Below are 26768 nucleotides of genomic sequence, written 5' to 3'. Positions count from 1 at the left end.
TGAGGTATCGTCTCGTCGAAGGAGCGAGACAGCCTTGCGGTTCAATAATTGAAATTTACTTTTGTATCAATAGCAAAAGTAAATCAAGTAGTCAGCCCTCAAGAAGTTTTGCCTCTCTTATTATTTGTTAATAATTAAATGAATTAATGTATAATGATTATTATTTATCGTTATAAAGAATTTATCAGTTCGTGGAGGTTATCGTATGTTTAAAAGTAAAGTATTGTATGTAAGAAGTTGATAATAATCATTCATGTAAGTCAATGAAATAAAATTATATATTTTTATTTTAATTGCTTCTTAAATCTTCTATTAGTTCTGCAAATTCTAATATCCTTAGGTCCTTTAACTATCCATCCTGTATTCGTCTCAATATTATTAAGATAAGCTGGTTAATTAAATAAGATATATTAGATAAGTTTGTTAGTTGTTGTTCCAAAACTAGCTATCGTTCATTGAATTTGCAAAACATAATATTAAATTATAAGTCTAGAGCTTTGATAGCCGCTGACCCAGGCCGTGCCAAGTGTGGACTTTGTTGACAATAAAATCAATAAAATAAATCTCTCTCTCTCTCTCTCTTTTTGAAGAGATTCAAAGAAAATCCGTCAAAGTTTAGAATAAGTGAAGCTTACGGAAACGCTAGTCTGTAGCTGATTGAGGAACCGTTTGCTTTGCTTTACTTTGCTTTGCTTTACTTTGCTTTGATTTGATTTGCTTTGCTTTGATTTGCTTTATTTTATCTTCGATCGTTTATTCCTACACTTAGCTATGCATTACTATAGCTATGCGTTCATTTCTTGTAAATATTTTGAAATTTAATTAAATTAGAAAGAAAATTCGTCGAAGTGTTTGAAAAAAGTGAAGCTTGCGGACACGCTTGTTCGCTTCTGATTAAGGAACCGTTTGGTTTGTTTTGTTTTCCTTTCTCTCTCTTTCTTTCTTTTCATTCTTTCAAAGGTGCAAGGTGGAAGCGTTGACGTTAGATTATACGAAGAGAGGTCGCGCTCGGTTCAACCGCCACGTACGTTCTACGGTATGCTAAGTGTGTTAACAACGGCAGGCAGGGTGAACGCCCTCCTCAGACCTAGACCCAAAAAGCGGAGCCGTTCCATGGGCAACTGCCACTGGCACTGGGTTAAGGCGAAGTCGTGTGACGTGGTGCAGGCACAGGAGCCAACGCAGCATGTAACAAGTATGCGTGGACCAAGCCGCGAACTTTCTCGACTTGCAACGTCGCCTCGAATGCAATGGAACTAGTATAAGATCTACGAATCGTTTCGTCGAAAGAGGTCGCGCCGATCTTTCGTTCATATTTGAAAACGAAAGGTTTTGCTTTCCATCCATCTCCATTTTCGAACATTTCGGACAACAAATTTCTATGCTAAACTGATTTATTTATCCGACGACTGACTCATCCGATGATTCCGTTTTGTCAAAACACTTTCTTTCGAATCATTGAGTAATCATATCTCTTGGAATTTCATTAGCTAGCTAGTTAGACAGGCTCGTCAAAAACCATGAACGTTTTCATACATCCAGAACTATTTTCAGACATTTAGTTCTGGGAGAGTTGCCAAGATACATAAATTATATCTATCTTTTACTATACCATGTTTATATTCGGCAATAAGGGAAAGATCGATTATCTATGATTTACCAATACTCTTCTAAGATCTCAAAATAGTTATGTATACAAAACATTAAATTCTTCAAGAAGAGAGTGAAAATATCAAAACTGGCTGTCATCTTTATTATGATGATAAGTACGTATGTACGTACGTATTTACTTACGTACCTATCGACCAAGAACAAATAGTGATAGTCGAATAAACGTCGTACGCTTTTCCGCGATGAAGTCAAACCGAGTCGATCGTTGATCGGGGCCGACGCTCGCTACAGGAAGACTATCCGGGCTCGCATAACCGGTGAGAGGAAAGGTGCGGATGTATAGTTACGTCCTGGTCGCGACGCTGGATGGAAGTCCATCCTTGATGGAGGTTACTCCGGGACATCGTCCCACATCTCGCTTGGATATGAACTTGTGTCTTCTTTCGACTTGCCGGTCGTCTCCCTTTCCTCTCCTCCCTCCTCTCCTTGCCTTCGTCCTTCTTCCTGCCACCTCCCTCCATCTCCACTACTGCCGTTGCTATTGCCACCTTCTACTACACCTCCTCTTTCTTCTCTTCTCTTCTTCTACCCACGTTCGTCTATTCGTCTCCCTTTTCCTTTCGATCCTTCTTCTTCTTATTCCTCGTCTAACTTATCGTTCCTTGCTTACACGCTCGTCTAAATTTCGAGGAAACAAAAAAAAAAGAAACAAAATAAAAGAAAAAGAAGAAAGGCTTTCACAATTTTATTCTAAGAAAATAAAAGTTTATATTTAAAATGTTTATTTCGATTCGATGCTCTCTTTCTCTTTCTATTCTTTTTAACGTCTTATTGCAATAAATAATTAATATCTTTATTTTTACGTTTACTTCGATAATTAAGTAGAATCCTCTTATCAATTTTTATTATTAAAACCTTTCGATTTATATCAGGATCCAACGAGATATAACTGGATCCAACGAACTTCCTCCATTCGAAAACGCTCGAGATTCGCATCGACAAATGTCTCGTTATATAAAAGATACGTACATACGCAAATGTATACAGTAATACGGGTACCGCGGTTAATATTTATAGCGTTATAAAATGTTTACAAGCGACGGAATTACGTACGAGCCAGCCGTATCGCACCTGTCCACGTCGAAGGTCGTAGCATAAATAATCAGCCCTTTTCAAGAAGCATTCGAAGTTTATGTCTCTTCTTTTTTCTTTCTTTTTATGTGTTACATAGTTTCTTATTTTTCTTCCTCTCTCTTTCTCTCTCTCTCCTTCTCTCTTTGTCTCTGTCTCTATCTCTGCCTCTTATTTGTTTCAATATTCAAAAGGCAAACAACTTCGACTTGTTTGTTGTTTTCGAACATGTTTTCATTATAACGATTTCTTTAAACTAGATAACTAAGTATTATATGAAAAATATTTTTTAAAAAACACTTTCGCATTGACGTTTTCCTACGTATGTATGTATGTACGTAAATATATGTATGTACGTATGTACGTAAGATCATGCTTACAGCTTTTATCTTTCGTGGACGACTCGTACAAAATGTTAATATTACTTTCCGCAATGTCATTGGCCAAAGATTCGAGGTCGGTTACAGGTAAACGGCCCGAACGTTGAACCGACGGACGACCTCTGACAATGAAGAACCTTATTTTCGGTGTCGAAATCATTCTTCGATCGATCGTTATTGGAACATCTTAAAAAATTATCATTTATTATTTTTTTTTCTACGGTTAATAAATTATCATTTATTACTTTTTTTTTTTATAATTTATTTAATTCATTCTATCTTTCAAAATTGATTACTATTACAAAATTTATATATATTACATATCTGAAAGGTTACATAAATCTAAACAACATCGACAAAATAAAAAAGTGAACAAAATTTCTTATGATCTGTGCGTTCGAAGTTGACGAAAAGGATTCGTAATCCGACTATAAGAGATTTGTCAGAGTAAGAAGAACGATGAGAGGAACCTTTGAAAGAGAAAAAGGAAAGAAAAAAGAAAACAGAAAAAGAAAAGAAAATAAAACGACTCAGATGGTTCAAAGTAGGACCCTCGAAGATTATAAACCGGACTATCGAGGATGTAACGTTACGTCTGTTAGATCGTAGGAGGCTCTAAAAAAATGTTTGAAATCCGTAGCCAAGGCCACAATTCTTTCATGGTAGATTCAGATATTTACCGTCCGTCCTTGTCTGATCTACACGCGTGGTAAACTTAAAGAAAGGATCGTATTATCCTATAAAAGAACATAATCGAGCTTTGGCATTTAAAAGGATGTTATAAAAAGATTTGTAATAAATTCATGTATTCTTGAAATAAGATTAATCGTTAACATAAATAAAGTGACGCATGAAAATTATAGAAAAAAAAAATATTTAAAATGGTATTATGATTATTAATTAGAAATGGTATTAAAAGTATTACAGCATTCATTAACATATTTCGATCATTTTTATATAAAAATCTTACTAATTTCTCTTTTTTATTATCTAGAACTTAAAATTATTATAAACTAAGTTATTATATATATATATATATATATATGCATAAGAAAGCTCATTATAATATAACTGTTCACTTTAAATAATTAATAATCACAATAGACTTTCGATTATCACCGTAATCAACGTAATTTCGTCAATCAACGTAATCGATTTATTACAAGGCCAAGGAAAAGATAAAAAGGGGAAAAACTAAAGGAAGAACATAGGAAATGAAAAAGCAGAAACGAAAAGTAAAGATACACATAGACATTATTTCTTCATTGAAGAAAGAATTTCCTTAGTCGACATCTCGAGAAACCGTTCGACATTGAACCTGGCATTGATTTTGTACTCTTACAAGAGACGTAACATGTAATTACAGTATATTCACTCTCGCGATAGCGCGCAAGGAAATCGCTTTTCTCGCCTCGGCACGCGCCTACGCGGAATGCATGATATAAACGCGCTCACTCGTATCCGTTCATCATGAGGACTAGGCTAACGAAGAGAAATCTCTTCGATAAGTTTTATTTGTTGAAAATGTTTTTTCATTTTACGCAAGGTCCAAAAAAAATACGAATATCCCCTTCAAATCCAATATCGATCGAATGTATGTATCTCTATCACGATAATGTATTTTTCCTTATCTTTATATTTTTGTATAAACATTTTTCAAGTCATTTAAACAGAATATTTTAACATTATTTCGAATCTTTTCGAACATTTTTAACAATATATCGAACTTCTTGTAATGATTCATAAAGAACCAAAATTGAAAGGGAAACAAAGATAAAGAGATCTTACCTCTGTAACGATCGATGGAAGATTGCTCGAAAACGTTCGAGTACGTTTAATTAATTGGTACGTCGAATGTAGGAAGAAACGAAAGAGAAGAGGAAAAGGGAGGTAGAAATATACGAGAAGCGATTTGCATTGGCAAATGGTGGGGAGAAAAAGTTAGAAGCAGCAGTGGGATTTTCAGGGACAGTGTGGTGATTGGAGGTGGGGATGGGAGGGTGAAGAAGTATAAAGGAGAAGGAGTACATCTCTCTTTCTCTCTCTTTCTTTCTCTCTCTCTTTCTCTATCTATCTTCCTTTCTTTCACTCTTGCATACTCTCTTCCTCTTGAAGAGATGCGGTCGAAGACACGAGACACCACGGTCGCGCTCGCTCGTTACATAAGTAAGGTAAAGGATCTCCTCCTGTGCTCTCCTTGAGCCAATCCACATCCGCGATTATGCCACTTTCCATCGACCTCGCTTTACCCCAAGCACTGCTTCGTTTGTTCGCTTCTTTTTTCGCACGTGGGACGTTGCATAGTCAACGTGCATCTGCAAATCTCGATATCCACTTTTTTATTTTGATCGATCGATTTCATTTTTATCATCTGTATTCTTTTTCATTAAAATAGCCTGCAATTATAATACACATTTTTACATTTATGATTCTAATTATTTCATTGCCGCCATGCATCAATTAATATATATATTTTTTTTTCTTTTTAATTCATTTGATATTGTTTCTATTCATTTATAAATCACTTTGTACTGTTCTTTATATATAAATCATTGTGATACGTTTGAATTATTATTCATGCGTTACTGTTATCATTAGTAAAAATTTAAATAGAAAGATATATGCTTATTGAAAGATTTCATTTAGAAAGGTAATTTTATTCGATGATTTCATTTAAATCATTAATATATTTGTTTTTATTTTTTAGCGCCTAACGTTTTTAACGTCCTGCCATCTAGTAAGAATCAGATTGAACTAATCGGCGTATTCACAGATATATGATATTATAGTTCAGTTTTAAATCTTATGATTATCGTACGTTGATAATACATAATTTTATTTGATAAGTGAACGTAAAATTATTGAGAATTTATCATCGATATTATACTGATTCAAATAATAATTTTTATATTCAAAATAACAACGTCGCATACGCACACGCACACGCACACGCACGTGCGTGTCTTTTTTATAGATCAAACCTTTCTCAATGATAACAAAATTAAGTACATATATTAACTTACCGAAATTAATCGAAATAATTTTCTCGTTGTTGACATTTAAAAATCCATGGAACGTAAACTCGTTTAGAAAATCCGAGTTTTTCATTTGTAAATAATTACATTTATTTGATCAATTTTACAGTGTAACAGTGTATGTCATACGCTGAATATAGAATAATCTCTTTTTATAATCTGTTTTACTAATTAAGGCGATTAGTATGTGAGTCGATCCGTAAGAACATATGACGAGTGTAACTTATTCGTCAGGATATTTTTCTTTTTTATTTTTTTATTTTTTTTCATTTTTCATCTTTGTGTCTGACATTACGCATTTTCCTTTCATACGTATTAAGTATCATTTGATACGATATACATAATATATTACATATCGTAAAACGTTAGTTACTCTCTATGTATTCGTGCGGATAAGGCCACAATTAGTGTATTCCACGTGTGCGTTTTTTCGCACACTCATACGTATACTTGTGAGCGTATATGAAGTTTGTTCTTTTTTGTTCTTTTGTGTTAGTATGAAAAATGCTGTGATAAAAACAACGTATAGATTAATGCGTGTGTATTTCATACGGAGCATTTCGAATGTGCGTATTCACCGAATGTTATTCCATTTTTCTATTTTTTTTCTTTTTTTTTTCAATTACGTTCGTTTAATTTCTTTTCTTTTATATATATTTTACAACGAGTTATAAAATGCATGCTCTCACGTATAAGCTTACTAACCCGTTATAATGAACGCACGCTTTTATACGCGTATATATGTATGTATAATATCGAAAAATTATAGGTCACAATATGTTTTTATGTGTATTTTTAATATAATCTCACGTATGTAGAGAGAAAGGCATAGTGTATATTTATTTGTTCGATAATGTACATGTGTATCCTCTACACGTGTATATATATATGTATATACATATTTATATTATATAAATATATATAAATATATATGTAAGTGTATATATATATGTGTGTCGACATTGTGTGACTATGTGTTCGTATGTTAAATAAAAATAACGCTATTGTATGCATATCAAATTTAGTTTTCATAAGAATATATATATATAAGAGTCGTCTGTTTTTTTTTTTCACGTCTATTGTACACCGCAGCCTTAGCGTCGATTTTGTAGCGACTCAGGAGATTACAATGTACGAATCAAAAAAGAAATAACATTAATTAATACAACATCACGACAACGTGTATGTTCCATTTGATTTTTAGTTAACATTGTTAAAACGACAATGATACATTGCATAAGGCGATTTTGATTCTTTGACTTTGCAAGCAAGGCATCTTTTTTATTTTCCTTCGTACTTTATCGATCCTCTTCCTTTTTTCTCCCCTTCTAATTTCTTCCTTCCTCTTTCACACATACACACAATCACACATACATACACACACATTCTTCCAATTGCGAGCATCTTTTTTCGCAAATAATCAAAATGATTATATATATATATATATATATATGTATATATATATATATGATTCAACCTCTCGTATATGAGTTCAAATCTCTGAGAGGAAGCATGATGATAATAAATCTATGAGGAAAAAACAAAAAATATAACTGAATTGTTTGTGTATATGTGTAATCGTATAGTGTATATTAGTGTATGTATTTGACACGCGCGTACGAAAGTGTATACGTGTTAGTGTGCGTACGAACGCGCGCTTTTATGTGTGTCTCTTTGTGCGTTTACACACAAACACACACACACACACACATATATATATATGTGTGTATAAACGCTTTTTAAAAAGTGATTGTAAAAGCAAAAGTCTATCTCCTCGAGGTAGGATAACTTAGGATCATTTAAGATTAAGCGAGGAGAGGGGTGATTCGTGAAAATGATAGGAAGTATATATTATAGCTGTTGAAAAGTTCGTTGCTTTCGATTTACTGAGATGCCTCCTCTTTCTTGCCAGCCTTTCTCTCCCTCTCTCTCTCTCTCTCTCTCTCTCTCTCTCTTTCTTTCTTTTTTTATCGCTCCCCTACTCTAAATCCTTTCCATTCTCTCTCTCTCTCTCTCTTTCTTTTTCGCTCTTTTGCTTGCTCCACCTTTTCCATCCTTTCTCTACCGTCCAAACCTTTTCCTCGTTACATTAGCTTCGCCTTGGCACACTCCGGACAGATAATGTCGTCGCCGTCGGTGATGAAGCCACGGCCGACCAACGAAGTTTTGCAACCGGCGCAGATGAAGCACTCGTTGTGCCAGTGCCTGTCCTCAAAGGAAATGAAACGAGTACCTCCGATTCCTAAAAATGAATAAATACAAAAAAAAAAGAAGAAATTTATTTGAGCTTTTGTTTTACTGACAATTCGAAAAATTTGAACTTTTATTGTAAAAAATGTAAATATTAAGTATATCTATAAAAATAGATAAATTTGTTAAATATATAATGAACACACACATATATATACACACATATATATATGTATGTATATGTACGTGTATATATGTATATACCGGTGATTGGTTTGGAACAAGCGGTGCATCTCTTGGCGAAAAGTTCGCCGAAGCAATCGGCGCAGTACGGCTTGTCATCGCGCGACGTAAATCGTTGGCCTGCCAGCGAATTATTGCAATTGCTGCAAGTGAAGCAATCTCTGTGCCACGGCTCGTTCTTGTATGTCACTCCACCGCTGGTGATTATCTATGGGGGAAAAAGAGAGAAAAAAGAAAGAAAAAAAAAAAAGAAAAAAGAAAATGAAAAAGAAAGAAGGTGAATAATTTATAGTGCAAAAAAGAAATACAATTTCGAAAGGAAACATAATTTTTTTTTTCTGAATCAACCAATTCCAACCTTATTGCATTTGACGCATCGAGTGGCAAACTTGTCTTCGTAGCAACCGGCACAATAGATTTCCTGTTCACGAGGGATGAAACTCTTCGTACCGATCGGATTCTTGCAAACTACGCAGCAGAAACATTTCTCGTGCCATTGCCTGGTTTTGTATTCCATCTTCTTCGTGCCTGAAAAGAAAAGAATGGACAACGATAATCACCATCAAGCGCAAGCTATTGTACCGTCACGAAAACGATAAATATTTGAAAGACTATTGTTTCTGTACTTGCAAACGTATTACATCGATTCGGATGGAAGCCAGAGGGCTACGAGGGCGCAACGGGAAATATCCCTTCCTTCTATCGCGTCTAGACTCTTGAGAACGTCACGCGTAATCGCGTGCAGCACTCAGTGAATTTTAATATTTTGTTTTGCAAAAGGGAAGGTACATATTTCAAATGTCTTTTATAAACGCAACTCAAACGATATCAGAGAACATGGTATACTGTTAATAATAAATGTAATAAAAAATACAGTGACAAAAGCATCTTGTATTCTAATTTATGTAAAGAATACACGTCGCGCTTATAACGTTTAACAACGCAATAATTTGTCTCTCGATCGTCTGAATACAAAGCATAACCCTACCTTCGTGCATTCGATGAAAAATGATGACATGATACTAAGAAGATTAATATCTATTCGTAATAACTTTCATTTCGTTAAGATATACGAGAAGATTTTCTTTGATAAGAGAGATTAAAATGCAATAAAAGACATTCGTGACTCATCAATGCTCTAGTCAATTCATGAAATCATTTATTATACCTGTATATCTCTTCTTTATCGAATTTATAAGAAAAAAAAAAAAAAAAAAAAAAAAAGAAAAACATTATAAGATTCAGCCTGACAAATTGAACGTTAGAAAAATCATAGACATTCTCTATAGATTTATTTATCAAAAGTAAGACATAGCTGCCGATTTTGTTATCAATAGAAAAGAAATAAAGAAGAAAGAAAAAAAATGAAAAAGAAAGAAAAATACAATGATACACATAAAGTGATATATTTTTCGTAGATTACATCTTTTTGGTCCAGCGTGACTCAAGAAACGATTCGTGATGTCACGATGGACAAGCAATGCCTCCGTATATGTACAAAGTCTGATGGTCCAAGGCTGCGGATGTGGCAATCCATATAGGTACGCCTCGTGTCGTCGTCGTCATAATCGTCGTCGTCGTCGTCGTCGTCGTCGTCGTCGTCGTCGTCGTCGTCGTCGACGTCGTTGTCGTTATCGTTGTCGTTGTTGTTGTCATTCCGTACTATAATCATGTTTGTTCGTCCTCCGATAATTCTAAGTTAAACGGTGTATTAACTTCGAGTGATTAGTTGCAACGATGAGATCGCGATCTTTTTACAGCAATATTTTCAAAAGGCGTTACAAAAGAGATCAGATAAGTGAAAGATTAATGAAATTATCTATAATGTTCATTAAATTCGAAGGAATAAATGGGATCGTTTAAATCATGATTTTATGCTGATTTATAGGATACATTATTTGTGAACACGAATGGATCGATAGATCAAGAAGCTTACTGGGTTTGCGTCATCATTTAATATAATACACAGAATGATCCAATTAATCAAGAAGATAAAAAAAATATAAAAATAAATTCATATGATCGATACAAAAGTTTAACCTATAAACAAATATCCTGACCTACGGCAAGTGAATGTTTTTGTTAAATATATCGAAATTATTTCGAGAAATTATTTGGAAAATTTCGATGAAGCGTAAATTGATAAGAAACGGTCGTGTGTCTACAAAATTATATATATATATAGTTTAGGGTGACATCACGCATATTAATATAATGTTATCGAGGCTTTTATCGATCCGGATAAATACTTTATGAATGGCAGATGAAAAGGAAAAACGATTGCACTTAAGCTTCAAAACTTTCAATTAAGTTTCGAAGCGAAATTATTATGTAATTAAATTTATTAATTATACCTAAAATACCTACTATGATACTATAATATACTCGATTATGCACAAGTTATGATAGACATACACGTGTAATCAAGTAACATATTTTAATGTATTCAAGATCGAATAGATTTCCTGAGTCGATTCGTATAATTAAAAAGAAAAAAAAAAGAAAAAAAGGAAAGAATAATTCATAGAATCGATAAATCATACAGGAAATAATATTTATATATAAACAATGATTATGTCATAGCTCGAATAATGAGTTTCTTTCTTTTTTCTTTTTCTTTTTTTTTCTCTCATATATTCTCTTCACATTGAAAACACAGCGATTTTTTTACTTTAATAAAAAAAAGTTCTCAACAAAGATACAAGCATTCGTTAATGTCATGCTTGTTACACGATTGAGTACTCGTGATTCCCGATAAGGTGACGTTTAAGGCTCCTTCGTCTCGCTCTACTTTTCTCCTTTCGCGACTATATCCACCACCTGTGTCGCCATCGTGACTCGAAATCGTCCCCATGTCTATCTACATGCGTATCCTACTATGTATCCTACTACGTATCTCTGTGTGTGTGTGTGTGTGTGTATACACGTTTATTACAAGTAAAGAATATCTTTTCTACCCACGATCATTGTCCTTTCTCTTTCTATAATCGCGATATCAACTATACAAAATAAAATATAAAATAACATTTTTCGATAGCAATCACCTGGTTTAGCTAATTTTTGATCTCCAAGAAGACAATCCTTTCCAAGATAACACCTAAATTTGGTATCACCTTCCATAGGGAACATGCTGAGTATGGCAACATCCTCATCATTTTCTTTAGCCCTTCGAATCCTTTCCTCACCTACGGTTTTCGTTTGCAAGTGAAGTTTGCTCGAAAGTCTTTCGCTTAACGCGTCGGTAGCCATTTTCCTTTTATCGATCGGACCTGAATCGATATGCACCGAAGACGGTAATCGTGCAGATAAGGTGCGGCTAATCTTTACATCAAATTTCGCGCTTTTTCACGACCAAACGAGATGTTTCTGTTTGGCATCGAATCTTTCCCAATTTTTCGTAAGACTCTTTCATGCAGATCGAACTATTTTTCTTTTTTTTTAATTTTTTTTTCTTTTCTTTCTTCTTTTCTTTTTTTATTTTTCTCCTTTCTTTAGATGATAACTTTTCGTTAGAGGGAGTTATCAACGCGGTAAAACGAACATGAATATTAGATTGAAATAAGACTGTATATTTATACTATGAGGAGAACGAAACCGGTTCGTTTGTGAGAGGAGGAACGAGATAAGTATAAGAAGCACTCGTGGATAACTGCGGATTGTATCGGTAGCGGAATCGAGCCGTGCGATTAGCCCGAAGGCTTGCGAGCCACTGAGAGGGCAGACCACTCGTCGTCGGTTCTTGGAGTCACCGTCGCGACTTGCGAGCAGGCGCAACGTGCCTTATACTCTTTATGCTTTGCGGTGATAACTCGACGACGAAGGGAATCCTATCCTCCCCTTCCTCTTTCTTCTCTTCCCCCTTAAATCGTATAAATCGGAGAGTTTTTTTACCTATATTTACTAAGAAAAAATTGTCTAACGTGTTACATTTACACAAATTTTATCAATACTTATCTTATCGTTTGGCCGAATTTAAATGACATTTAATATCGATAACAAATTTATGACGATAATAATAAAATAAAAATAATAATAACAAAATGTATAGGCTAGAAATTTTAATTTTATAAAAATGTAGTATAAACTAATACGATTTTATCTGATGTTTTTCAAATGTAAAATAAAATGGCATACGAGATTGCATAGATCTGTCTAAATAGATCTATACAAATTGTAATTTACTAAAGTGTAAAGATTTGTATCAAATAAAAAATATATGATTTAGACAACTCTCCTCACTAACTATTCACAATTTCCTAATTTCTATCGATTCCTATCGATTATTTCAATTTCGTTCTATCAATAAAATATTTAATAAATAGATCATATGCGAAATAATTTTGATAAAGTTTTATCCAAATTCTCTCTGTATATGGACTTACGCGTGTGCATATACTACACGCATACCAATAAGTTAGATACAAGCGTAGGAGTAGTCCTCTTCCCTCTCCCTCCTCTCTCTCTTTCTCTCTCATACTCTCGACGATGCACGATTATTATCACGATTCGTGTCTGTGCTTAAGACCTTGACTTGGTTACCTTAATAAGATTTACCTTACAGGATATGGGATACGTATCGCCTCTCTCTTTCTATCCTTCGATCGTATCCAATGTCGCAAATCGTTGTGTGGTCTTAAGGTCACATACGATCGATCGATCGATCGATCAGGCGCACGTGCGAATTAGGACTTTTTTGCTCATTCTCTTACCATTTATTAAGATTTCAATTCTATTATATATATATATATATATATCTTTTTTTTATCGAAGTATTTAAAATAACGTACCAGCACGAAAGATTTCACCGCATCCATCGCAACGGCTAGCAAACTGAGCGTCGTAACAGTTGCCACAGTAAATTTTATCCACCTTGCTTCCAAATTGTTTGTCCACCAAGGATACTCTGCACCTGTTGCAAAGGAAGCAAGCCTCGTGCCAGTGCTTGTCCTTGTAAGACAAATCCTACGAAAAGGATCATACAATTTTTTACAATTATTTTCAGATGGCACATATGTATGTATGTAGGTATTATCGAAAAGGAAAAAGAAAAAGAAGAAGAAAAAACAGAAGAAATAAAAGATGACGCGCAGCAAACACGAAGTTGTTTCTATTTCGAGGAATGAACGAATTAACGCCTACGTTTATTTAAACGTTAAACTTCTCGACTCACACAGAGAGATTATTTCTCAATCTTGTTAATCGTGACTTTTTTGCTCGCTTTATTACTGATCGGATAAAGATTATTATTTTCTGTCACGCATTTTCCGTGTTATATTATTTAATAATTTATAAGCTATTTCTCTTCCTTTCTCTAAAAAAAAAAAAAAAAAAAAAAAAAGACGACATTTGTGACGTCATCGACGGTTGAATCATTCTCATTAACAGTTGTTATCTTTCTCGCTCACTCACTCTCTCTCTCTTTCTCTCTCGTCGTCCTTGTCCTTTGCGCACGACTGCGACGTAAAAAGACAAGAAGTAAAAGAACCGAGGTAATATGTAAGCTCTCTCTTTCTCTCTCACCTTCGAGTCGATACCAATGATTTTGTTACACTCCTCGCAGCCATTAGCGAAAACGCTCTCATAACACTTGATGCAGTAAGGATGCTCGTCCCTGAGAACGTAACGTTGTCCTGTCAAGGATTCGTCGCACTGCCAGCAACAAAAATGTCCACTGTGCCAGTCCTTGTTCATCGCCTTCGTGTACTCGCCACTGAAAATCAACTGCAACGAATAAAATTAACGAGTTATTAATCAATTACATTTATTTTTTCATAATCTCCTCTTCTTTTTCATAATTCCCACCCCATCCCTCCAAAAATAATTCTGTTGTGAATATTTTGGTCATGGAAATTTTATCTGTGACATTAAAATAATGTTAAAATAATATCTGTGTATATATGTCAGTTTTTTCGAATTATGTCTGTGACATTAGTTATAAGTATTTCTTATATGTAAATTGTAAATATTTTTTTTCCGAAATTTTCTGTGAATCCGTTCCTAACTTGTGGCGTTTAGCATCTTTAAAAAATCCATTGCTAAACATTGTTAAACGAGAGAGTCCTAATCGACGTTCTCGACAATATCCACCGATAGCGTCGAGTTTACAAAGATAAGCGAGTCAATTTATCCTACGACGCAATTTTGATTATCGTGTCTCTCTCTTATTCGTCGTATACTTTCCATAAAAAGAAAAAATAATGAGTCTCGCACATTATTTTTCGTCGTCACAGGCACATTTACAATCGTCGTGAATATATACAATGTTCGAAAAATTCCAGTACACTATAATCTTGCCCTACCAGGTATACGTATATATGTATATATGTAAGTACCTTGGATAAGTGCCCTTGTATGTGCTGGCTGAGTATGTTTGTACACGAATTTTTATTGAAAAATTTTGTTACGTATTCAAGCAAATTTATTAAGTTATCAATTTTTGTTTCAAAATTTAAATATCAAGTATAATGGAAAATTAAATGTTCTTTGTTACTCGCAAACAAATCAAAGAAATGTAAAATGTAATTATGTAATCTAGAATGTCAATCAGAAGGGAAGATGAAAAAGTCATTGAAAGAGATAATGACGGTGAAATAGGTAAAGTTAATATTTTGACTATTTACACGAAAACAATACACAAATACGAAAAAAAGATAAGAAAAAGTGATTAAGGAAGATAAAAATTTCTTTTGATCATTCATGATTAAAGCTGAAGAGATTGTGTGATTTAAATGAAAATTATGCGATCGGTCAAAGGATAAATCGCGAGTGAATCGATCGTAAGGGATGAAAGAACGAAAGAAGGTTATCATCAGCCAGCACATACTCTTCGATGGCATGATGATTGTTCTGCGTGCTGTCGATCTCGGTGATCGTGACCTCGGCGTTCTGATCGTGGCTCTCCCTACGTTTTGTCGTCTTCTTCACTTTGCGAACCTTGCGCTCGGTGGTCGTATACACTAGACTATCTACGTCCGCCATTGTCTTTTCTTCTCCTCTTTTTTTCTATCTCTGTGTTTTAATTCTTTCCTTAAAAGCTTCCCAACAAAAACTCGTGCGAGATTGAACGCGAACGAGTTTTTATAAAGATATGATATTAAATAAAGATAAATATAGAGATAGATATAGAGAGCGAGATGAAAGTCTCGAAAACGAGGGAAGACAACGTCGTAGAGTAGGAAAAAGAAAAATTGTTTTCTTCGTATCGATCGAAAATTTAAATCGAAAGTCGCGAGTCGCGAGATCGCTCGTTGTGCCCAGCAGCTTTCGAGCTTGCGAACTGACTGAAATCTAGGATCGGTCTGCTCCGGGCGTCATCATATCGGGACGCTATTTTGGGCGTCCCGACGACTCCAGAAACACCGCGCTCTTCCCTCCTCTCTTTCGGACACCTTTCCCTCCTTCTCCTCTTCCTCTTCCTCTTCCTCCTCTTCCTTCACTGGCCGGACGCTCCTACCAATCCTCGGTGCAGTGTGCCGGGTGCAACTTTTCTACGATGTGTGTTTCTCTCTCTCTCTCTCTCTCTCTCTCTCTCTCTCTCTCTCTCTTTCTCTCTTTCTCTCTCTCTTTTTCTTTCTTTCTCTCTCTCCTCTTGAAAACTTGACGACGTCTCCCCATTCGTTTCTCTCATCACCTCTTTCTATCCCTTACTCTGTTTCCGTTTGTTTTATAGACACACGACCACCCCTTTTTTCTTGTCATCCCTTACGATTTTTTTTAATCCTTCTTTCTTTCACTCTTTCACAGGAAAATCATTTCTAAACTTTTCAATCCGTTCTAAGGTCTTTGACTTTGACTCTTAAATTTTTGATCCTCGCCGATCGAGAAAACTTTCTAAATAGATCTCGCGAACTAATGGTGTCTGTCGATCTAACTTCGAAACGGGAGATTCGTTTCGTTGCTATAAACTGCTTGTACGCATCTGGTTTGCGTTTACACGACAGAAGTATCAATGGAAAAATATACGAAATCGTAATCGTCTATTTGGGAGAATGGATTTCTTTAGTTGGTCTCTTTAATTTCAAAATTACATCTGTAATAATTAATTACAAGGATCGATACCTATTGAAATAATATGACAGTTTCATTTATAATTTCTTGAAACTAAAAAAAAAAAAAATAAGAGAAAAAAGAAATATTTTCATTCATCAACGTAGACATTAGACATTTAGAAACGAATGTGTGTATGTTAAATTAGTCCGTTCTGTTTTTCTTTTTCTTCTTCCTTGATCTCAATGGCTCATTTCTACCGTGGAAAAAAACAAATTTATCAGAGAATCGGAATTGAAAGAGATATACGAATAACATCTAAATTTAACGATCATTTCGTCGAGATTTTTTCGTTAAGAAAGTTTCGAAGAACATCGTCGACCCCAGCGACGTTTTGATCACTTGCCAAACAGGTGGTTCCCCAACTCGATGGGGGCGAGGTGGGCGGAAAATAGAATCACGTTGAAAAATAGAAAAAGGAGTAAATACGGTAATTGGGTCGGAATGTTTCACACATCACCAATATCTTCGTTCACCCACGCGGTTTCGTTCACTATTACTCCTTCGAATCTTTCTCTATCTTTATCGAATTTTATCGGAACGTACAAAACTTGTTACGACGAGAAAGAGCAATAAACTTCGAGTTCGAATGATTGTTTCCTGAGAGAGAGAAAAAAAAATGTTGTTGTAATAACGTAATATAGTCGCTTAACTTCGACGAGAGGGAAAGATACGAGAATGTGTAATTTAATCCGATCTGAACCAAAGGAAAAGAAAGAAAGAGAGAGAGATAGATACAGAGAGCGAGAGAGAGAGAGAGAGAGAGAGAGAGAGAGAGAAAGATGCACAGGAGTAGGTCGATTAAAAATATATCTTAGAAAAAAACTTTGTTCGACCCAAAAAGAGATTCGTCGATGAAAATTTTCGCTCGAGACGACGCTGCGAGATGGCGACGATGCCGGCAATGGCGGTATCCTCGTCTCCTCCTGTAAATGTCGAGCTCTATGCGCGATATATACGTATATTATTTGCAGACGAGTATGAGATTGATATTTTGGGAGACCCTACACGAGGCACACGGCACCAATAAACGCCGCAAGAAAGATCGCGACCATTTCGTGCAAATATTAAATACCTTTTTTCTATTCCTTTTTTTATTTTTTTTTTATTTTATTTTATTTTATTTTATTTTCCTGTTAATATACCTTCACCTTTTGTTTTATTACCCTTAAGAAACTTTCAAGTGTGCGTATCGATACATTCGAATCGAGCTTCAATTCGAATTTCGATCGTCCATCGTCATTGGAATGAATGTTATCGGAATTAATTACAATCTAATTAAGAAGACCTAAATGTATAGATGAAACATTAATATTTCGATCGAGGACTAAATCATATGACGAATATGAATACACAGAGTAGGCGTAAGTTGGCCCACCAGCGGCGACCATGAACGCGACCGAGAAAGAAGAGGTGGGAGTTGTATCTCCAAATACCGCGATGTTTCAGAATATCGAGAATCCGATACGCTTTATTTTGCGTAAGAAAGAAATTGTTCTCGTGAAATTCAAGGGGAAGAAGCTCGTACGTATCATTTTCGATGTCGACGACAACAAACAATTCTCTATCTATGTATCTACTTATCTATTTTTCTCTTTCTTTGTATTTCTCGTGAAGGCTAACTACTATACATCGGATTACCCAGAAAGCTTTGTTCCGATCGGTGTCAGGTGTGGTGTATTCAATGTGTCCTTTTCCGTGGATGGAACTCACATCTTCCGCGCTGATGTATTCCTCGTCGTCCTCGAGAGAGGACATCGACTTGAAGAATAATACTGGTTCCTTCTTCTCCCTTCCTCCATCGTTTCGGGTTGTCGACTCTGTCTCAAAAATGATGTCCCTGACCCTCCCATAATCGTTTCTACTAGCTTCCTCAAAAGTGGATATTTTCAAGGAGTTCGAATGATCCTGATTATATGACCTCTCCACGGAAGCAATGGCATATTCGATGACATGAGGATCGGCACAATCGTCGGTACTTGTAGTCTCGGTTGAAGCTGATCGAAATCTTCTACGTTTGAAAGAACTTTTAGCACGTTTCTCACGAGAATATAAGTCTCGTTTACTTTCGGATAAACCCAATGCAGGATTCTCCACTTGGAGTTCCACAGTTTCGAGTTTTTCAACGAATGGTCCCTCCTCAAAACTCGTTTGTACTTGAACAGAAACACTAGCCCTGCTTTCAGATCTGGATAAACTCGGACTTCCCGGAGGAGACGTGTTTGTCCATTCGTCTTTCAAAATATTACGTGACGTTTGTACAGATATATCTGATTTACGTCTCTCCGGTTCGCGTTGTCTCTTAGATTTTTTTGTACTAAGATTTTCCGCAGATTTGCTAATCCCCGCGTTCTTCGATTTCAATCTCGTTGCTTTTCGAATGATTGTCGTCGATGGCTTGATTTTAGATTTTTTTAACAATTGTCGATTTTTATCGACTTCCGTATCAATTTTTGACGATTCTATGCTATCAAATTTTTTGGAAACATCCGGTGATTTTGACCTTTGAATTAATTTTTTTAATATCGATGTGTCTTCATAATCGGATTCATTTCCAGATAAGGGAGATTCTTCGTACCTTGTTGTATCTCGAACTAGCGAAACATCGAACGTTTTCGTTTTTACACGCTTTTCCAAAATATCCTCGTCGAAGGATATGTCGGATTCGTTGCTCAATTCCGATTCCGATTTTCGAGTAGTAGCAATAATCGATATCGGCGTCGATACTCTAAAATATTCTTCTGATTTTTCCGCGAGCGTAGATGTAATAATCTCAGTAGATTCATCGAACTCTCTCGAGAGACTTTCGAAATCAGGATCAATTTTTGATTCCGATCTAGCCAAAAGATCCGTAGTGCTACAATCTGAGAGAGTATTACCATCGAAAGTTCGATCCTTGGATCGAAGTTCACTTCGTATTCTCAAACTATATTCATGAAGATTTTCCAACTTGTACTTGGCACCAGAGGATAAATCAAGATCTCTCGAATGACCGATACCACATAAAGAATCATGTATGGTAAATCCACCTTGAGGACGATCGTGATAAGACAGACATGTTGTCGGTGGATCGATCCAAATGATCGAACGATGGGATACTCGATTAAGGCACGTTAACAATTCAAGGACTCCAACGCAACCAACGAGCACCGACAAAAGCAAACCCATTTTCCCGACGAATTTTCTCTGTTCGATCTTCGATTGAATTAATCGTTTCGAACGTGCCTCGCCATTCAGATATCGATATCTTCGATCGTTGTAACGTTTACTCTTTAACCGATCTCTTACTACAATAAAGATCAAATGCAAAAGCGAGATTTCTCAATAAAATCCTTTATATACGAGGAGTTCTTGCACAACGAGGTTAAAATCGGTTAAACACTCCGCGAAAGATCAAGTCGTGTATCATTTTATTGGCACACGGTCGTTCGTTCCTTTTAACATCGATGCCCGTTCTCCAACCAATTTCTGGCTAAAGAAGTATTCAGCTTCAAATAAATCTTCTTCGATCGAAGAGAAGAACTCGTTCGTTCGTTGCTCGATCTTAGCCGTTCCAATCGTGATCACAAGAAAGATCATCTAGATTTTTCAGGAAAATATAATAACTCTGAAAATACGTATCAATGTATTTTTCAAAACGGATCGATCACATGGCATCGTAAATTCGATGATTTTTCTTTGATAAATCATCCAAAGATAAGACTGATAGAGACGAAACGGAAGATCCTTTTCGTTCATCGTCTTCGTCGTCCGCGATCTTCAAGATAGCTGACGTAAGCAAAAGAAAGAGACGAGATTACGTAATCCTTGAGAAGCAGAAGACACCCACGCTAGACTTGGTTTATGTCCACTACGTAACACGGACCACGTATTCGTCTCTCCGACCACGTTTTCTGATACTCTTCTCGTTCTCTCGTTCTCTCTCTCTCTCTCTCTCTCTCTTTCTCTCTCTCTTTCTCTGTCTGTCTGTCTGTTTCTCTCTCTCTCTCTCTCTCTCTCTCTCTCTCTCTTTCTCTCTCTATCTATCTATCTATCTATCTCAGTCTCTCTCTTTCTTCCTCCCCCTCTTTCCGTTCCTCTTTTTTTAACAACTCAAACAGATATACGTGGCCAATCGTGTCACAAGTTTCTCTGGATAGTTTTCGTTGCTCTGAAAGAGAAAGGAAGATACAAGAAAGAGATAGATCGGAAGGAAGAGAGAGAGAAAGAGAGAGAGCTAAGCCGAATAGGGGTTGTCAAACCCGAGATTATCGACAGCTTATCCGTGCGAGCGTATCCGATGAAGAACTGTTTTATTTCCGCGAGCGGAAAGCAAAGAACGCTCGGCTTCTCCTCTCTGCCTTGCCGCCGCCGTCGCGTCGACTCCGCGACGACGTGGATCCACTATATGCGGCTAAATTCTATACTTAGAACGAATAACCCTGGACGAATAAATTGGTGTCTTTAATACGATCATTCGCAGCGAACATGATTAAGAATCGATCGATCGATCTTTTAATTTCCATCGTAAGTTTTTTTTTTTAATTTCATTTTAAAAAGATCTTGAAGCGATTGCAAAATCTCGACGAATCGAATATTTAAAGACAGGTTTTTTTTTGTTTTTTTTTTTTCTTTTTTTTTTAAATAACATCCTTTTCTCTTTCTTTTGCGTCATACAATAGATCTTCTTTCCATTACCTCATGGCTTATGATTTCATCATCAGGAGGATCCTCGACACGCGCTTTGCGCGCGGTACACTGTTCTGGCTACTATCCAAAAAGATATCGAAACGAGTACGAACGAGCTTATCGAACTCTCGATGATCTATATTTATGCCTCTTGATCGATCGAATTTAGGAGAAAAGTAATTATTTATGAGCATTCGGAATCCCATTGAGAAATAATTTAGATTTTTCTATCCTAACATTATCGTAAAATTCATACCTTTTCTTTTTTTTACATTATATCATACGTATAATTTCCCTTTTTTTTTCTTAATTAATATTAAATTTTAATATTATTTTGCGCCTTCTAAAAAATATTTTATTTAACATTGAATAAAAAAGAAAAAATCATCAAATTATGTAAAGCGATTTAAGAAATCTTCGAATAAATCGTCGTATCTCCTTTTCACATATTATATTATTTGCAATTTTTAAATAAATATTAAATACTTCGAAGCCTTCAAAAATGAAAGAAAAAAGAAAATCAATTAACATTGAATAAGAGAAATCTTCGACGAAACGAAATGAAACGAAACGAAACGAGTTTTGTGGAATCCTCGAAGAATCAACTTTTTGCTTACTCGTGAGAAATTAGTAATGAGATGAAGGAAGGAATAGAGAGGAGAGAAGAGAAAAGGAAAAAAAGAAAGGAAAGAAAAGACGACGCGACGGGACAAGAGGAAAGAGTGGCCGCAAGATCCTCGTCCGCTCCGGAGTACTTTTATGACTGGCGCCAAAAATAAACGCATCCTCAACGGCCTATCGGAATAGGAGCGAAAATAAATCGGCGCTTCGCCGTGTCCGTCTACTTGCTTTACACGCAAAGAGATTCCTCGAATTATCTGATTTTCCGCGTGCTTGCTCGGACAACGCAAGTAATTAAGACAGGCGCCAGGTGTCCGTCTACACGAATCTAGGAATCTTCAAAATTTTATTATATTTTCGACGATTATAAGAATATAACAACTATGGCTGAAAAAAATGCTTTTCCCCTCTACTTTTTTCATATGAACTTCACGAACAATAATAATTTCTATGGAAGATGGCCTTATAGTAAAAAAAAAAAGATAAAAAAAAAGAAAGAGAAGAAAAAAAGAAAAATAATAATAAAATCCCATAGCTGATGATTTAAGAGGTTAAACGGCGTATCATTGAAGAAAGGTAGAAATTAGTCGACCTCCTTGCCATGAAAGACGTTTCTGGAGGGAAACGGAACAATGCCAACGCTATTTCCGTCGATGATCGAACGTGAGCATGCCACGGTCGAAGAAAAGCGTGCCATCGAATCTTTAAAGCCCCTTTTCAGCTGACCGAATTAGATCCGCGAAGCCGCGGCAGCTACCACCGCGTAGGACGACCTTCCTTTACACGAACACTTCGAACCTGGTTCCACCAAGCTCCACCTGGTTCTACCGGGCTCCAAACCAATTCCACCTGATTCAACCTTCTTCCATTTCATGCATCCAAACATTTCCACTATAATACGATCCTAAAAACATTTGCTAACTTTTCTCTTCTATCTTTTTTATCTTTTCGAACTTTTTTATTTTAAGTTTATACATTTTATTCGATGAACGAGTAATTCCTCATTTTAAAAACTATATTCAAGGACGAAACTTGCTTCGACCCAGATTTACTTCATTCATATATAGCCTGCAAAATTTGACACTGAACAAGTTTGATCATGAAAAACGACTCAATTTCGTGTCGAAATTATTCTCCTGTCCGAACGAACGAATGATTAAATTACACTTATGTGATCATAAATGACAATCTACTCTAACGAAATAGTATAATTATTTAAAAGAAAAAAAGTTTTCTCTCGATGAACGTTTTTGGATTTATAGTATTCTCCTTGCCTGCGGAGCTTATTTAAACTCGCATTGAAAGGAGAGACGAGAGAACATGCGAACGATAAGAAGTTCGCAAATTTATTACTCGGCATGTTGTATATGAAACGTCAAATCCAAATGTCTACAGTAATGTATCACTGGCAACGAATAAGTAGCACGAACTATAAATCAATTTTAATCCTTCGATATTATACTCTATACTCTTCTACGTAAAACTTAAGATTGGAAAATCCTTTCTATTTATTTGCAATCTTTTTGCGTTTAGGCTTAGGACAAGATTTCACGTAGCGCCGTTTCCTTCTCGCACAACGGCGAATCGAAAATAGATTACCCGTTAGAATTTTAAGCGGAAACTATAAGCGTAAATTACGTCATTGGTACGCTTTGCTTTTGTATAAAGGCGGCTTCTTCCTCGGTCGAAAGCTCAGAACATCGTTGAGACTGAGCTGTACGGTCTATCTATCGTGCTTTCACAGAGAAATTTTCAATCGTATTTGAAAATTGTCTTCGAGTTACACGATTACTTACCAAAATGTATACGTCTTCAAATCTTTTCGTTGAGAAATATCAAAGGGATAAGAAAAAAGTCTTTTATACTTCGTTACTTTTTCAATTGTCAAAGAGGATTTTTTTTGTTTATCCGACGAAACGCGTTCCACGATGTAATCAACTTATTCGATCGTTAATAGAAAGAAAGAGAGAGTTCGTTAGAACGGTCTAGTTTATTGTAGAGGATTGTACGAGAATCGTGCACCTTCGATGACTGGCTCTAATAAAAGACGAGAACGGGTTAGGCTCTGGATAGGCCGAGATCGTGGTGGGAGCTTCGACACGAAGTCAAAATAGATTACCGACCTCTTGCAACCAAATTAACGCTTTCGCTTAGATTTTCATTTCGAAGGAAACCATTCCTCGAACGTATATTTCCTATTCGGATTTCGAAATCTCAAATATCTCTTACGAAAAGTCTGCGGGACTCGAATGATGCCAAGAGTATGGCGCAAAACCGAAGCTTTGAATTATTTGAGTGGTAGATATATATTTTTGAATATGTCGCTATTTATCAAACAGTATGAGTCATAGAATATCTGGACACCTTCACAAATTCTGAATTATATACTTTCGTTCAATTATGCAAAACGTTTTGAATTATTCAATAAATACAAGGGAAAAATTAATGAATTATAGAAAGTATATAAAAAACTTTCAAAATTCTTTCTATTCTTTCTATTCTTTTCTTACTTTTTTTTTTTTGTTCAAATTATATACTCGATTTGGACAAAAAAAAAAAAAGAAAAAAGTATGAAAAATATATTTTTTTATTCCTACTACTACTACAGAAAAAAATTTTTCCTTGAATTCTGAATATACTGTTTTTTTATTTATCACATTCATTTCTTTGATGAACTCGAACTTCGTTTGACCCTAGAAAAAGCTTCTCTTAAATTACTATGACTCACTGTATGTATCTTTCTAAATTTTACGTCATGTAAATAAACAAAGTTGGATCATTCTATATATGTAATTTACATTGCTCGATTTTGTGACGAATGATCGAGTATAATATTCTTGTTCTTTCCACCTTTCCTTAGATCGCTATTTTCGTTTATCTAAATAAAGCGAGCCAGTCATTGCGTCGTAGAAAACAACGAAGCAAAATCGTACAATTCGTAATAGCATTATGTTCCAAATATTTCGAAAATATGTACCAAATTTTCCTATTTCTCTTAATCGTCAAATTGAAATCTTATTGTTAATCGATATTAACGATGTGTATTTTCGTGTATTATGTAATAATGAATAATTATAAGTAAAATTACAATCCTGATTTACGAAAGATAAATTAAACGAACCGCAACGAAAAAGACACCTGATTAATGATCTCTCCTTGATCATCGTATTTAGGTCAGCGCCGGAATTTCAGGTTTCCCGCGCTCGAAAGCAATGTCAACGACGCAAGAAAAATTCTCCAAACTGATCCAAGTAGCTTTAATAAATCAGGTTTTTGATTCATCATGGCGTAAACATTTAAGAAACGTTTACGATCGCATTAATTTGCTAATTATAGAAATATACCTAATAATAAATTATAATTTGTAAAAATTATTCAAAAAATTTTGCACCTGGTTAAACATTTAAAAATAAAAAGTAAATTCTAATAGCATATTCGAGTTTGTTCAACCTTCAATTCAAATATCTGATACTATAAAAAGATTTTGCGTTTATCTAGATTCAAAATCGACCGCTTCCAACAAAACGTGTTACCGTCGATAAGGAAGATCTCAATAGGTACAATCTCCGTCGATCATATGAATCTTTTTGATTCCTACTTTAACTACCGATTGATTATCGTTCGATGGTAACTTTACTCTATTATTAATTACGTCTTATTATTTACTAATTTTGCTTAACATTACATATTTTATTATTTCAATAAAAACTTCAAAATGATTGCATCTATTTTCATTTAATAGAATTGACGGAGCTAATAACTTTTTTAATGATTCATTCAAAATTGTATATTATAAGAATTATATATGTATATATTATATATGTATATATATATGTATATATATATATATATATATATATATATATATATATATATATATATATATATATACATATATATCACATACTTACTTCGTCACAAGCTGAACATCGAGGTTTTAATTGTTCGGCATAATGTCTTTCGCAAAATATCATATCTTCGTGTAAGCAATAAGCAAGATCCACCAAGAGTTCTTTGCAATCAGCGCATCGAAAGCACACCGGATGATAAAGTAGTCCCAATTTACTCGCCGATACGGCGAGGCTACCATACTTTAGGGGTTCTTGACAAGCCCCACAACACTGTAATAGAACAACGATTATTTCAACCATCTGCGACTCGGAACTATTTTGAAGAGGATTGAAAATCAAATCAAATCAAAGACGAAACGAAATATTCTAATTTACGACGTAATTTTTTATTATCATTTATCTTTATTGATTTGGCCTATTTTTATTTTCTTTTCAAATACTCACAAATACGTATCATGTACTCACCGAACCTTCTTCAACAATTTCTTGGACTGTTCCTATATCCAAAGCTATTTCATTTCTCGCAGCCATGAAATCATCTGCGCTGGAAGCATGTTTTAGATCGAGATAACGACAGTAAGCTCTTGCCAAGTCTTGTTTAGGAAGTTGGAAAGCTAACTGACGATCTCTGTGTCGTTCGCCAGGAGTACCTAGCCTTGGTACTGAAATTTCTGGTAACATTGAAAAGTATTCGTCCACCTGAAAGAGATCGTAATGTATTTAGTGATTTTATAAATTTTACACAATTACAAATTATACAAACTTGATCGTGTCAATAATAACTTTATGTCTACTATCATGTAAAATTTACAAGTTAACCACTAAATGGCTAATATAATACGTGAATACGATATTGATGTATTCAAATGTATGGATCCAAAAAATAAACTCTAAACTCTAAACGTAAACTCTCCATTTGTACGATCGTATTTGTGCCAAGTCCCTAATCAGCTTAAAACTCGTACGAGTTTAGAAAACATCGTAAATGCATC

At 35.1% G+C, this 26768-nt stretch overlaps 2 protein-coding genes across 11 annotated transcripts in view; both read right to left on the bottom strand.

The window, feature by feature from the left end:
• Nucleotides 1–6222: 6222 nt before the first annotated feature.
• Nucleotides 6223–26768, bottom strand: part of LOC124426899 (four and a half LIM domains protein 2) — a 52114-nt gene continuing 31568 nt past the window's right edge. For 5 of the 9 annotated variants that reach the window (XM_046969117.1, XM_046969118.1, XM_046969119.1 and 2 more), the window contains 7 exons: nucleotides 26242–26475; nucleotides 25837–26046; nucleotides 14111–14311; nucleotides 13378–13552; nucleotides 8949–9118; nucleotides 8612–8798; nucleotides 6223–8399 (listed from right to left, as the gene is read on the bottom strand). In XM_046969117.1, coding sequence (XP_046825073.1) covers nucleotides 8242–8399; nucleotides 8612–8798; nucleotides 8949–9118; nucleotides 13378–13552; nucleotides 14111–14311; nucleotides 25837–26046; nucleotides 26242–26475 — 1335 coding nt within the window. In that variant the 3' untranslated portion in view covers nucleotides 6223–8241. Of the gene's footprint in view, nucleotides 8400–8611; nucleotides 8799–8948; nucleotides 9119–11634; nucleotides 12288–13377; nucleotides 13553–14110; nucleotides 14312–14922; nucleotides 15064–15413; nucleotides 15854–25836; nucleotides 26047–26241; nucleotides 26476–26768 lie in introns of those variants that run through there. The other 4 variants (XM_046969120.1, XM_046969122.1, XM_046969121.1 and 1 more) reach the window with 4 other exon arrangements.
• On the bottom strand, nucleotides 15555–21185 carry LOC124426900 (uncharacterized protein F59B10.2-like). 2 transcript variants are annotated; one of them, XM_046969124.1, is made up of 2 exons: nucleotides 18278–21185; nucleotides 15555–16077 (listed from the first exon to the last, which is right to left on the bottom strand). In XM_046969124.1, the coding sequence occupies exons 1-2, from the start codon at nucleotides 19802–19804 to the stop codon at nucleotides 15904–15906; spliced, it is 1701 nt and encodes a 566-aa protein (XP_046825080.1). In that variant the 5' UTR covers nucleotides 19805–21185; the 3' UTR covers nucleotides 15555–15903. The 2 variants fall into 2 exon arrangements, with proteins under 2 accessions (XP_046825080.1, XP_046825082.1); XM_046969126.1 differs by lacking the exon at nucleotides 15555–16077 and adding an exon at nucleotides 16088–16619 and having other exon boundaries at nucleotides 18278–21160.

Source organism: Vespa crabro, chromosome 9 (genome assembly GCF_910589235.1).
Source record: "Vespa crabro chromosome 9, iyVesCrab1.2, whole genome shotgun sequence".
Classification (NCBI taxonomy): Eukaryota; Metazoa; Arthropoda; class Insecta; order Hymenoptera; family Vespidae; genus Vespa; species Vespa crabro.
The sequence above is the reverse complement of the archived record's forward strand: the minus strand, read 5'-3'. Positions and strand labels throughout refer to the sequence as shown.

Bases quoted from the DNA above. Each gene is read 5' to 3' on its own strand.
- LOC124426900 (XM_046969124.1), bottom strand. From the start codon at position 19,804: ATGGGTTTGCTTTTGTCGGTGCTCGTTGGTTGCGTTGGAGTCCTTGAA. The intron at 16,078-18,277 runs GTAATCCGATGT...CACACATCGTAG, and splicing joins ATCGGAACAAAGCTTTCTGG to AAAAGTTGCACCCGGCACAC.